This window comes from Mya arenaria, chromosome 1 (genome assembly GCF_026914265.1).
Source record: "Mya arenaria isolate MELC-2E11 chromosome 1, ASM2691426v1".
Lineage (NCBI taxonomy): Eukaryota > Metazoa > Mollusca > Bivalvia > Myida > Myidae > Mya > Mya arenaria.
Genome location: NC_069122.1, coordinates 63028587 through 63043168, shown reverse-complemented (window position 1 = coordinate 63043168; position 14582 = coordinate 63028587). Strand labels below are relative to the sequence as shown.

At 34.3% G+C, this 14582-nt stretch overlaps 2 protein-coding genes across 2 annotated transcripts; both read left to right on the top strand.

Moving 5' to 3' along the window:
* Positions 1–2936: 2936 nt before the first annotated feature.
* LOC128207568 (uncharacterized) lies at positions 2937–7381 on the top strand. The gene is made up of 3 exons (XM_052910626.1): positions 2937–3036; positions 5945–6092; positions 7282–7381. Exons 1-3 carry the CDS (start codon positions 2937–2939, stop codon positions 7379–7381), a joined length of 348 nt encoding a protein of 115 aa, XP_052766586.1.
* Positions 7382–9790: 2409 nt separating this feature from the next.
* On the top strand, positions 9791–13684 carry LOC128238586 (uncharacterized). Its single transcript, XM_052954660.1, has 3 exons — positions 9791–9943; positions 12765–12912; positions 13528–13684. The coding sequence occupies exons 1-3, from the start codon at positions 9844–9846 to the stop codon at positions 13619–13621; spliced, it is 342 nt and encodes a 113-aa protein (XP_052810620.1). The 5' UTR covers positions 9791–9843; the 3' UTR covers positions 13622–13684.
* The last annotated feature ends 898 nt before the right edge of the window (positions 13685–14582 follow it).

Sequence of the window (14582 nt, the reverse complement as noted above, 5' to 3'; positions counted from 1 at the left end):
GTTTCATATGCTCATCATTTTAGCAGAACAATATTTCATTCACTTGGTACTCCATACTTTTGAGCGACATCGGACGGCACTCCTTTCGTCTATTGTCTCTAAACAGCCGCGTGATCTCACAGATAAGCATCTGAGTCATCCAGAGATCTGCATTTGCTGCCGGTTTGAGAGTGTCGTATGATGTTTTTAAACTGTTTTAAGAGATAAGTTTTACAAACTCAAATCTAGTGCATGCAACTATGTTCTTATTCATATGTCCCAATAAATATTTTTATAAACCTGTAGTCGGTTACTGTTAGCCTCGTTTCTACCATATACCAGCCATACATGAATTCTGTAAAACATATCAAACGTCAATAAAAAACATCTTTTGGCACATTTTTATGTAACAGAATCATAAAATATAACTTTTTGGATATGTGTAACGAGTTTCATTAATGAAATATATAATGATATGTTTATATAACAATAAATAAGGAGTAACTGGCGGTATTAGGCCGCATTTGTTTGAGATATACAGAACATAGTTGATAATTAAGCATACAAAATACAAACATGATGTTGATGAACAGTACTATAATATTCATTGGAAATTATTTTGTAGCAAAACAGCGTGTTATACACAAAAATAAACTGCATTTCCATAAAGAATAGTTTAACAAGTTAGTATAATGATCCGAAACTAGTTGTATAGCTTAGTCCGTCGTTTCATTCCAAATATAAGTGATAATTTTCGGTGCCGATCATGACATTAAGGACATTGACATTTGAAGCTTATGTAAAGAAGGTCAACTAGAACAGAAGCACTTTAACTATTTCAATATAAAATCCCCGAAGTTTTGGCGTACAAGTAGAAATAAGATTCTGTTTCTTTTACTCTCATACTATAATACACTTAAAGTATTTGGTATTTGGGGGTATTATTGTTTCCGAATATATATAACAGACATTTGTAACATGATATTGATTTGATATACCAAAAGTTATCGCCATTGTACGGCGTCCTATTCTTTTTGAATACTCTAAAAGTAGCGAACAGACGGTGTGGTTCCACTGATAAGACTCGGCCTACAGTCTAAAACGAGATTTCTATCAGCACACGCCAAGCGGTTGCTACCTTTGCACTAAATATGACCAGTATTTCGTAAGACATACGTAGAACTGGTTGTAGGAAACTTCTCGAACAAACCTATGTTCTGATTAATGGCAGTTATCTGGTGCACTTCATGTGCCTTATCAAGGTGACACTGGTCGGTCTAGCGCCCCATGCCACTAACAACAACGTGCCACTTCTTATTTCTCTTACTGTATAGTTTATAAAAATAAAGGAATGACATTTCGATAGTGCGCAATTGAATATATATATTTTACCAGAAATTTAATCACAAAATGAAGATAAACATTATTAAAAAAACGGGATTTAAGGGGGACTAGATTTAACGTCAACATAGAATGTAAATTATCCTGTCATTAAACAACAGCGACTTATCTATTGGGTTAAGATACACATAATTGTTTTTCTATGTCAATTTTTACACAAATTATGGTATACACAGTGAACTCTGTAAGCTTGTGAACATGCTCTTGTGTTAGAGTTGTTTTAATCTCGACCGGAAACACATCATTACCATAATTGTGATATGTGATCAATAAGTTATAATAAATAAAAGAGCGATTTTTAAATTGAAATAACATACAAGCCATGGATGCTTGTTTAGCATCGTGACCTACACCCGTGAGCTAACTCAACCTACATCATGGTATTCCACGTGGCTAGGGTAGGCCCCGGTGCTCTTTTGAAACACCACCTAACATATGCAATTAAGTCATGCAAACCTCCAGCATTCACTTAAAAATAAACACAATAAAACAACTACATCTAAATCAAACGACACATCCCTTAAAACTAATGAAATAATTACACGTTAAAATAGAACAAAGAACATTCGAGTAAAAGAAACAGAAAAGCTTAAGAACAATATTCAGATGATAATTATATAAAGTGTAGGATCTCAATCGTCGATTGCATGTATAACGTTTTTTGCAATATTTTAAAATTGTCAGCCTGTTGATGGCTTGTGATCATGATTTTGGCGAATGGGTTCTTAATATTTTGACACCAATGTACTCGTAGTAAAATGTATGTATTATTCTTATTCACCATTAAATGTATGAACACGGAACGAATCTGAAAATGAGTCATTGCACCGAATAATAATTTATATCACTTATCAATTTGCTAAAAAATAAATAATTAAGTTAGCATTGAACAGTATTCATAAAGCATGCTAATAAAACAAAATCAAATTAGTGAAAAATATAGGGGGAGTTTGAAGTAAAATTCAAAGAAAATTACAATGCTCGTACATCAACAATATGGAAAATGCATTAAACAGGTCTCACTAGTACAGATACAAGAATACATTTGATGACAAAATGAGGGCATTTAAGATATTCGTTGTTAAAATTTTCTCATTTGACAATTTTTTTTAATGAGAAGCGTTATGAGTACTACCCCATTTTCTTTCGAAATCACAAATAAGACACCAGACGATCGGAAAAACACCACATGACCATACGACGTCATCTCAGTGCGTCATGCGTAGTTCGCAACTGTGTAAATTTTAAAAGAGTTGAACTGTATGCCTATAACATATTTTCAAACGTAATGTTAATCAAATATATTTTTTTTAAAAAGGAGTCGTCATAAAACCACCAACAACAACTAGTTTTTCTTTCTAAGTGACTAATTTTTATTTTAAAGGAAGACAATTAGACGATTTTTATGATATAAATATTAAGTAGTTCAAATAATCTTAACTGACATATCGTGACCTTCATTTCTAAATAAGTCCAGTCTGGTCACATTAGGCCTGGTATTTAAGCAGCGGTTACTTATGGTCAGAGATTAAATTAGTATAACTCAATATATCAAAATGTTGAAGCTCCTTTTCTTGTGCATTGTGCCGTTCGTTTTGTGCGCACCGTCAGAGAAACGCTTCATTGAATCTCTAGGACTACCTTTGGGAAATATTTGTAAGTGAATTGACGGCTTATTAAATAAAACGTTTTGCATTATTGACGGAAACGTACCACATATAACATAGCATAACATAGATTTAATGCATCTCAATGCATCCAGCCCATCATACAAATTAGCATAGCATGGTTAAGGCGATGTGTCACTGAAGTAATGATTTTTAGGTAAAAATTAATAACATTTAAAGAAATAATATCATGTAGGCAAGGATAACCAGCAGTCCAGGCAGTCCAAACGCGCGAAGTTTTTCTAGATAGACTTTGAAATGGCAAAACATCACATATTATTATCATTTGACATCAATTGATAGAAAAATTGTGGACAAATAATATTATCAGCACATTAATCATTCAAATAATAAGTCCTGAAGTAGTCATACAATGGATATAAAAAAGAAAATGGAACTCGTCTTCTACAGTGTAAATATTTTGCTTAAAACAATGGACAGAATCTAGCCTTTTTATCAATAATCATATGTCTTCCTTTCTCTGGTAATTCCTTGACTAACGAAAATCTGCGAACGTTTTAAACCCAGTTTTATAATGTCTATAATGTAGAAGCTTTGAATAATTTTAAATAAATACATGTACGTGTTGAGATAAACAGTCTTTCAATCGGGTTTTAAACATCAAGAGGAATTAGTTCATGTTAATAACACCGAACGCTAACCACGCATAGCCGAAACCTTGTCTAATAATAATTGTTTTACACCACTGGTCCAGGTTCTTTCTCTAGCATCATCAAGAGTTTGCAGCATATTATAACCCTGTTTGGGGTATCTGTGCGCTTGGTACCTGGTCAGTTGAATCCAATATTTAACACAACGTGTCACACAAATTACACTAAGGATGTCTGCCACATTCACTCAGTGCCATCTTGTTGGAAACATTAAAATTTAAATAAGCAACACCCTTATAAAACTTAACATGTAAACGTCAAATAGTTTCCCAATACCTTTATCTCCATATTTCAGAAAAGAAACATAACAGTTTAAAGGCGTCTGAATATTTTAAGTAACCAGAAATGAGTTTAGATTTAAATATATTGGCAACTGCTTTTGTCGCTTGAAGTTTCTCAAGGGTTTTAGACCATGCTAGGCTTAGTATTAAACAATGCTTTCAGATATTTGTAGAATGGCACAATCTCATTCGGCTCGGATGCATATTTCCACTTTTTATAAGACCAAAGTGGACCGCCATTTCGAAACACAATATATTTTTTTGTCAATGTTCAATTACATACCACTTATGCTGCACAGATTTGACCATAATTTGATGAAAAGTTCGGTCTTTTCGACCAGACATGAAGGGTTTTTTTACTTAAAAGTATCATAATTTCCCTCGAAATCACATCAAGTATTCTAAATGCATGAATGATACGTTGAAAAATAATTCGCTCGGAAGGAAAAAAATGTTCTAGATATATGTGTAATGCGCGTTCTTGTACCGATAATAATCCTAAGTGACCTCCAGCAAGTGCTCGGTCGAAAGTTTAGAAGTCATTGACAACAAGGTAGACCTTTCTTTTACAATTACGGAAGAATGTATGACAAGTGCCTGTTATAATCTAGAACAAAAACAAAAACAACATGTTTTCAGGCCGATCGAAACCCAGTGCCGATTGTAGAACTAACAAATGTCATTTAGCTGATTTCATGTTAATGCAATATGTAGATGAAAGATTCCGACCCGTAAGTATGGACAAATAAGTAGACACATAGAGCATGTTCGCGTTACTTACTCTTGTACTTTTAAGTAAATTATATACCCATGCTTAATTGCAGAAGTGTACCATGTATCCTGAATATATCGGGTTTGTAGAATGTACTCGAGATTTGCCAGCTCCAATACACAATTAATATTTTTCTCAATTTTGTCATTAACGTAATGATATTAAATGCGTTTTGTGGCCGCTTCAATCAACCAACCATGCTCAAATAGCTTCAATCCGTGGCCGACTCGCGATGTCGAAAGAAGGGGATTATTACAATCGAATAGATTAGTCACTAAGAACAGTGAACCTACTCACCTTTTTTGGTTTAGAAATTTATTGACGGAAGTACGTGTTGGTATGGCGAACACTCTCAGATAAAACATACATTCTATGTTTTAAAGGGACTGTACACCAGATTGGCACCAAAAAAGTTTTGTTTTTTTTCTGTAAAGAATTACACAGACAATTAGACAATTATTTAATAAATTGTTTAACTCTTAGATATCGTGTAAAAAAAGAAATGTAAAAAAAATCGATTCGGACAAAATGTCGCCAAAATTTCAGTCCAGTGTTGTATCCACTGTGCTACGAAGGCTTACCCTACAGAATTGGAATATTTAAGCTATAAACCTAACTTGGTAATAACACGTGATAACATCGACTAGCCAATCACGCATAAGGAATGATATCTACTAGGTAGACATACATAGTAATCTTTTTTAATGGAAAAATACTAAAAAAATGCGAAAAATAAATAAATTGTAAACTATGTGGTACTTCAGTAAGTAAGTTTCAATGCATTGTTCACATCGATACCAAGTTTATGTCAGTTTTCGACAATTTTCCCTTTATTTCGCTATTTCATCATACGGAGTACAGCCCCTTTAATATCAACTGCCTTCCTTTGCTGCAAAAGAATGTGTCGAAAATATCTATATCAATTGATCAACTGAAAACTATGCATATACCTGGATTAAATGTTATCTATTGTTGGAGTATTATTCTATTGACTGTATGATACTGATAAAACATATTCAATAGTATAACTGATAGGATAAATCTTCAGTCAAAACGACATTTAAAAGAACCAAAATTAACAAGTAAAGCTTTCCTGAACACTTTTCTGAATAAATGGTGTCTAAAATTTAGCTTCACACTATCTGGGTCAAAACTAGAACGTGTTTTTTTCAGTTGACCTCGAAACGTTGAAATGTGATCTTCAAATCATGCTGGATGTACTGGGCAGTGAGCCAACGGAGGCGGCCTGTGAGGCAGAGTGCCATAAACTTATTCAGGAGGGAACTGTGTTCACATATGGTTGTCCTTTAATCTGCCATGGGTAAGATTATATTTTGTTTAGAACATGTGTAGTTTGTAGTAGCCGAGCATGGTTTAGTGCAATAAAGCAATGGAAACTACAGGACCAGCCCAGTAGTCAAGAATTCAAATATAAACCGTATTTACTACTAGTTAAGAAGATTCATCATAGTAAGCAGAGATTCATTGTATATACATATATACTTGGTGTGTCCAAACAATTGTTGAGACCTGTAAAATATATTTAAAATATACAATTTTTCTATGGTAAAAACTTGAGGCAAAGTATTGGTACAAGGTGCATGAAATGGTTAAATTTGAATTCAGTATCTAAAGAAATAAACACATATGTAACCATATGTGAGAGTGCGGGCGCAGTTCAAACTTTGGCCAGTGTTCAAATATTCGTTATCTCTTTAGTGACTTAAAAATAAGTGTGGATCGAAATAACTTGAGTCTACGAACATACCTCTCTTTGCAGGTAAACGTAAAGGTTGTTATGGCAACATTTTGAATACAAACCATTTACATAAACGTAACGAACTTGCCCATATTATGCATTGATGTGTATTGGTTGTAAGCAAGTGTTGAGGTGTCAATGGTCAGTGAAATTATTGTCTACACTGTATCATTGCCATACGAGGAATAGACATACGAAATCAGTTAAGGTCCTTTGGATTTGTAGATTGGAAGAGACACTGATAAACAAGAAGGTCCGATTCGATTCCTATACTATTGTCGAACAGACTTCTTAGTTACGGGTGTAAACTAGTAATCAATGAGAGAAAAATGCGGGAGTAATCCATGTTTTCCTGGTAAATTATTTTTATGCCAAGCAAATGGTGATGGGGGCGCTTGTACCTTTTTGCATCATATATAAAGCGGTTAGACCAGATATCGAAGCTGACACCTCTGAAACTGAGCTAACAGGGCAATATATACATTGCAGTATGGTCTAATAAAAAAAACCCGGATGATTATTCTACAACTTGACACACACACCAAATCATAATGCAAACAATACATGTTATTCTAGCAAAATATTGGAGAAATCAAATAATTCAAATGTTGGCTATTGTTGAAGCCTTCATTAAATGTATTGTTTTTCTGCTTATAAGGTACAACCATTATCAGACCAGCACAATACAACCCTTGTTCTATCTCTTTAGGGATATTTTTATCAATCAAAATGTTATTGCTCTTTCCCTCAGATTCCAGAACATCGCCCACTATTTCCACGAAGCACCAAAGCCAGGCCAGGCCAACTCAACATGTGGAGGCGCCGACCTAGTTGGTTCTCTACTCGGATAATATGCTTGAATGTTTGATGTTGTTAAACAAAAAATGAAAATGAATAAAAAGACTCTAGAACCAAATTAGGTATTCATACTTAATAAAAGAAAACATGGGCCTGCGTTCGATGACCGCATAACGCATGACCTTACTCCGTCGAGCGCTTGGACCGTTTGCATGGCTCCAGTAGAAAAATGTGTTTGAAATATAAATCCATCGTTTTACCCATGTTAGCTTTTCTACGTTCACTTATTTCTCAATAATTGTGTCGTCATCTTAGGAATAGTGACTTACTTTTCCCTGTATAGGCCTCGGATGATTTATTTGAACTGCCAAGATACCAAAATAACTGAATAATAATTTCATATAACAAAACCACATTTCATATTTTTCATGGTTAAAGTCTTAGCCCTTATACTGATCAAGTTTTGTATTTAAGGATCCGTGTAAATCCCGTTCTAGCCTATCCCCGATTATTAGCTTTTGTGAATTCCAATAAATTCCAAAATGCCTGTTATCAAGCTACATGAAATGTGTTAATACAAACAACCAAATCCAGCTTCACTCACACCCCATAGTGTTTTCGCAATTCAGTTGTGTGTACTGTCACACCAATAAAGTCTCAGATATTACTCCCCCAAAACAACAATGGGCTACGTACTACACGACTTAGTGTGAAACAAACTCATTATCATATAAGGGCTTAACACAAACCAATCAAATGTCAGATAATTTCCTCCGCTTCCAGAGCTGAACAACCACTTTGGAAAAGTACAACCTATTCATTTGTAAACCAACCAGGACTAAATTTAGTCATTCAAGCTAAGCAACTAAGTTTTAATACAATCAGGTCTGACCTTAGTCTTAGTAAAACTAGTACAGCCTATTCTGTTGAAAGCTAATCAGGGCTCTTCTTAGTTAATCAAGTTAAACCCTTTCAGTTTTAAGCAGTTTAGAGCATTTCATAAGTCGTTCAAATATGCCACTATTGATTTCTCACACACCTGCTTAACAGGGGTTAAGACACAATCAATATATAATCGAAATTTCGATATTTCTACTTAATATTTTTGTGAGTGCTTCTTGAACGATGCCCGTCCGTCAGCGTCGCTTACCTGTGGCGCTGATACGCTCTCCGACGTTGATAACTCTATTGTTATCATACAGGATGGTTCCGTTTTGGGCTATATTGTACTTAATTTGAGCACGCTTTTCTGCTAAACCCAAATAACTTAAACCTGACACCATTTAACGACTGCATTATCTCAGGGGGTAAGAGATTCATGCCGCGCCCATATAAAGCCGATAGCTAAGTCTACATCACATTTTCTCATCAATGATGCAATCTTGAGCATGTTTAGAAAACAGTATGCACACACCTTACAAGTTAAAATACATTATTATGTTTATTCTGGAAATTAACATCTTATAATTACTTCCCTTAGAAAGAAATTAACCATGAAAGTCACGAATATAAGACAGATTCATATTTCCCAGGTTTGTGAGGTCACATTTGAATCATATACGTAAATATCATATAATAATCGTATAATTCTTGAAAAAGTAATAGAATAGAAACGAATATTTTACGAATGTAAGTATGGTAGAAAGTGTAGTGAAACTTAAAGCCTCAGTGCCTCTAAGGATTAAATCATTTAAAGAAATGAAAGTGAGATTATGACTATGATATAGTCGCATATAATGTCTGATAAATTCCCGAGGTCCACACGGCGCTTTATAAAATTAGTTTGATAATAGTTTATTGTTCTTTTCTGTATACACAATTTACACAAACAATCACAATCAAACCAAGCAAAAAGAACAAATGGGTTGGCTGCACATTATTAGTTTCAGTTCTTCCAAGATGTCAATATAGCCTCAATGTCGTTTAATTCAATAATTAAACGTAACAAAAGAAACGAAAAAATTCTAAGTTATTTTACTCAGGAAAAAAAGAGAATTTGGTTGCCACCAAAAGACAAAAAATAATACAATGTTATAACATCCCAAACCATTTATATCGTGATTGAGGGTGATATCAAAGAAGCGTTTGGTTAATTTTATGTACTTAAGAACTTCAATAAAAACACACTGTTCTCATCGACCGTGTTCTGTTTTTTTATCATGTTTGATGTCACTTCCCATAGGCATAGTGTTACCTTTTTGTAAACACAACCAGTTTGTCAAACAGCAGTTCTTCATTTATTCTTAAAAAAGTAGCCTACGTTTCATTATATAAGAACTGTTTTGGATTCGATATCCTTATCATTATAATAAACCATTTCGTTATTTTACATGTGATCGTCAGTAAATTGTGCGTAGTATATTATGTTCGTACTTTGTTCTCATATCGGAACACTTATAGGTCATTATCGTGACCATCATTCCAAATGTGTTAAACATTGTGTATATAAGCACTGCTCAAGGCAGATTGTGTACTACTTGTCAGGGATTGAAGACGTACAGCTCGACATATCAAAATGTTTAAGCTCCTTTTCTTGTGCATTGTGCCGTTCGTGATGTGTGCCCCGTCAGAAAAACGCTTCATTGAAAGTCTAGGAATAGCATTGGGAAATGCATGTAAGTGTGTTAGTCGTTGCTTTATGGTGCCGTTATGGCATGATAAGAGATCACTTTTCCATTTGACATGGCTCTTGTTCGTATAAAACTATTAAATGCCAAAAACAAGACCAAACTCACATATTTTTTTCTAAGTTCTTTGAACAATATTGTTTCCAAATATTTCTTCTTTTATTATAAAAACATAGCCCCACTGTGAATATGGCTTGAAAAGGACATGCTCTTTGTATATCCCCATTTAAAACCAGTTTTGTGTATGATTATTAAGACACACGGGGAAGAAGGGTCCATCGGCTTTTATTCATTAAATTTTTGAACGGTTTGGTTAGTAACGTAGCAGCCAAACTGCACGGGTTTGTAGAAGTGCACAGGTTGTAACGTAGGGATTTTCTTTCCTTACCTACTAAAACTGTTCAAATCAGCATTAGTATGTTGTCAGACCGTATTTTATGTCGTAAGAAGTATGTTTAAATACATAGTTATCATCTTATCAGAAAATAAATACTTAAAACTATTTACTTTTTCGCAGAAAAACTGAATTTTATTCTTGAAACATCTTTCTTTTATGCAGAATACTTGCTTACGACAGCGTTAAAGGAATCCTTTTATTACTTTAAAATATGGGTCAGTTTATGATGTAACCTTATATAATGATCTTAGTAAGCGGACAAACCACAAACGAGCGGCTTACGATTACCTTACGAGAATGAAAAGGCTTGGTTTGATTTCAGAGCGGCACAAATCATTTGATGTTCACCTTCACCCTCAGTCGGCGTTCGTCTCTATGTTGGCATCACAAATGTGGCATATAACACGTAAGTGGCTTAGCCCAAGACTGTTGTAGCGCCTTCTATCTATAAGTTGAGTTACACCAGTATTGTACTAAGCCCGAGAAATGCCGGTATTCGAAATGTTACACGGATTACTACGGCGTTCGCCGCTCTAGCGAATCGAGTCGTATCAATGCAGTGTAAAATTTAAACAGTATTGGTAATTAGCAAAACGCTCTTCAGGCAGGCGATACGCTCGAAGCCTGAAAAAGTGCCCATTTCAACATGTAGGGCTAAAATCCAAAAATAGACACATAGAGCATGTACGCGTAATGGTTAAAGAGTGTTAGTATGTAAACAACCCTAACCCTCCGAATGGTTAAAACAAAATGATAACCGTTTTTCACTTGGTTCCTTTAATCGAGTCAACAAACTAGCCATTAAATAGGATCTGCTATTAACGGCCGATTATATAAGTCATTTAGCACATTGGGGCGAACCAGCGTAAGGAAAATGAAAACACAATTATTTTAAGGGAAATGTAACACGAAATTATTATATCTACTTTTGTTTTCCAGATGTTTTCAATCCTTTTGTATTTCCCTTTTGGGCTGTTACTGGTTCACTGTTGTTTCTAGATCTATTTGGTAAATGTATCTTCATTGTTAAATTATCATTCAATAAAAAACGTTATCATTGACATAATTGGTGTGTTTGTTTGCATTTTTTTGCGATTTTTGATTGACAGTTACTTTAGATTTTTTATTTAAATTTCAGAAGAAAAGATGCGGTAAATCCTAAGAATAAAATACTAGTTTCGTGTGACCTAATGGATTCGAAAATTGAGAAATATGCAGGCGCCTTGATTGAATGAAAAATTTCAATCGTATCATACCTTTGACTGAACATGAGATCAACTCAGATGTTGAATTGGTAGGAATGCAGTCTTTGGAATCCATTGCCTGCTGTTAAGCGTCATATCCTTGATTATTTTGTTTTATGATTTTTTTTTATATTGTGCAAAGGTAATTATATCTGTCATTATTGAAATATCAATAAAATTGTATTAATAACTGAGTGTTGCATTTAAAATTGTTATTTTAAGAATATTTTCGTAAAGCAATCTCCCGAAAAAATGAGCTGTAATGAATAGATCGTATCATGTACTTTTTATGAGATATTGTTAATTCATAATGCTTTTGCCTTAGTAAAGTTGTGATTTTTTCTGGGATATGCTTTAGAAGAAAGTCACGCTATATTTGAGAAAGAGGTAACATTATTGTACTTCAATTTTTAACTGAGATAGTAAAATAAAGTGATATAGTTAGTATTATAAATGATCTAACTTATTTTCAATGTAAGCTTGTCTGCCTATGCCATGCCACCAACAGTTAGGACCAAAATGTGGTTTTCTTGAACCTGCGTTTGTGCTTTTATTGGTGCTTGTGTGTATGATCGGATTATCAATATAATAGGGTTATTAGTACTGCGTTTTGATCCGGGAGGTTGTATTCGACTCGAGTGGATTTTTTGCAGATTCGGATTTCACGAGGCGCAAGCCGAGTGAGATCAAAATCTGCAAAAATCCACGAGAGTCGAATACGACATTCCGGATCAAAGTACAGTACTAATAACCCTTTTATTATATACATTACTTGTTAGATCACTTAAAAGTCACATGTTTTCATTTAAACGACGCACTATTTAGTTTTATGACGTCATTTAACATTGCGCTACGATAATTGTTATGACCTGACGTCACAAGAGTGCAATACGGCCGTATTGCACTGGAGTGGAAAACGCACTACCGTATTTTGCGATATGTATTGCGTGTGGATTTATGATGGGTATATAATAAATGCATGTATGTGATATTTTTTTATTAATTACTGTACATTTTTATTGTTCATGACATGTCGAAATAAATCTTATTTCCACGAACCAAATCAATAAGAAAAGCTTTCTGAATAAATTGTTGGTGAATTTAGCTTAAACGGTTTGAAAGAAGTTTTGTTTTTCAAAACCAAGCTTAAATGCGTTCATACTTTTAGTTGACCTGGACACGTTGAAATGTGATGTTCAAATACTATTGGATGTGGTGGGCAGTGATCCAACAGAAGTAGCCTGCGAGGCAGAGTGCCACAAGCTGATACAGGATGGAACTTTGTTTACTTACGGCTGTCCTTTAGTCTGCCATGCGTAAGTTTAAATTATGTTAAGAAATAGTTTATTTTGTATATGATATTGTTTTAGGTATATGTTTTATATATTTCTTTAAAGCAGTCTAACCCTATCTCAAATGATGAATAAACGAATAGTAATTGTTATGTTATAATAAAAAATCCGTCTTTATCTTTATGGTCATTACTTTTCGAAATATTATTCACCTTTGTCATCAGCTGTATTCCTATATTTCCGCATAATCATCATTTAACTGGTGCCAGCATAAGTTATATTTATAGATAAGGCACAAGTTTAGTCTGGTACCGGACTCGACTCATTGTAAACAACATCAAGCTAAACAAGCTTCCAATACTGGTTGGTTTCACTCCTGCCATAACTCGGCGAATGGAGAAGATATACATGTATTTATTATAAGCTGGAAACCACGGGTCACGTGCCGAGGCGCCATGAAATAAACCAACAGTGCATATATCTATGAGAGTTATATGCGACCCATATTTATTTAAGTAAACTGTGTCTCCCTTTGATGTTTCTACAATGTATTTTTCAGGTGAATACCCGGCTGACTATTCTAGGTGATTGCATTTTAGCATTACTTATTTACATTTATTTTGTTGCTCCTATCTTCAGGTTCCAAAACCTCGCCCACTATTTCCACGAAACACCAAAGCCAGGCCAGGCTAATTCTACATGCGGGGGCTTAACTGGAACTCTGCTCAGATAATATGCTTGAATGTGTGTTGTTGTAAAACAAATATTGAAAAGGAATAAAAGAGCAACTAACCAACTTATGTGTTCATGCTTAATAACTGATAACATGGGCCGGCTTTCTATGGGTGCATGATGCATGATCCTCTCGTGCGCCATCATGGGCGTGGACCATTGCTAGAGTAGAAATGTGCAGTTTTTGTTTCAAAATGCCCCAGACTACCTAATCAGCAATGTCTTGAGAGTTCGTGATGATATATTTTCAAATAAGAAAGTTATTCAAAAGAACAATGGAAACTCGTGAAGGAAATTCATTTCCTGCTTAAAATAGTGTAAATATCTTTTAAATATAGCTGCAATCACAACAAAGCATCAATACATTGTTGATTGGGTAGTTCCAACAATTTTGATTCATAAACATATTAATTTTATATAAAGGCATTTCCGGGAAAACGCAAATGCTAAATTTTGGTCCTTCAAACGACGTTGGCATTGTGACCGGCCCTTAAATGAACTGCCTTTCCATTGTGGGGGAACGGACACCGGATATAGCTCAAAAAGTGATAAATCGATAAGCGTTTGATTTTGACACATGGAAAGTTTTCTATCATTTTTTTTTGTATTTTATGGTGATATATTTATCAAAATCGAAGAGTTTTGAACAAATTAATACTGTGCAATATACTACTATGATGGAAATGTGTCTCCTCTTTGTCTCCTCTTTTATATAATAGCCCAATACTCGCCGAAAGTTGCATGATCGCTCACAAATGTTCATCTATGTGGTACGATTTTAAACATAAATCAACAAATTAAAAATAAGAATAAAAACTGAATCGAGCGATTTTATTGTAATTACATTATCTAGTAATGTGTAAGATATCAATACGATATATTTTGTTGTTACGGAGATATGCATACCTTTTGATGCCCTGGGGGTGTACTGGGGATATATGAGCTCGAGGGAAATTGTTCGA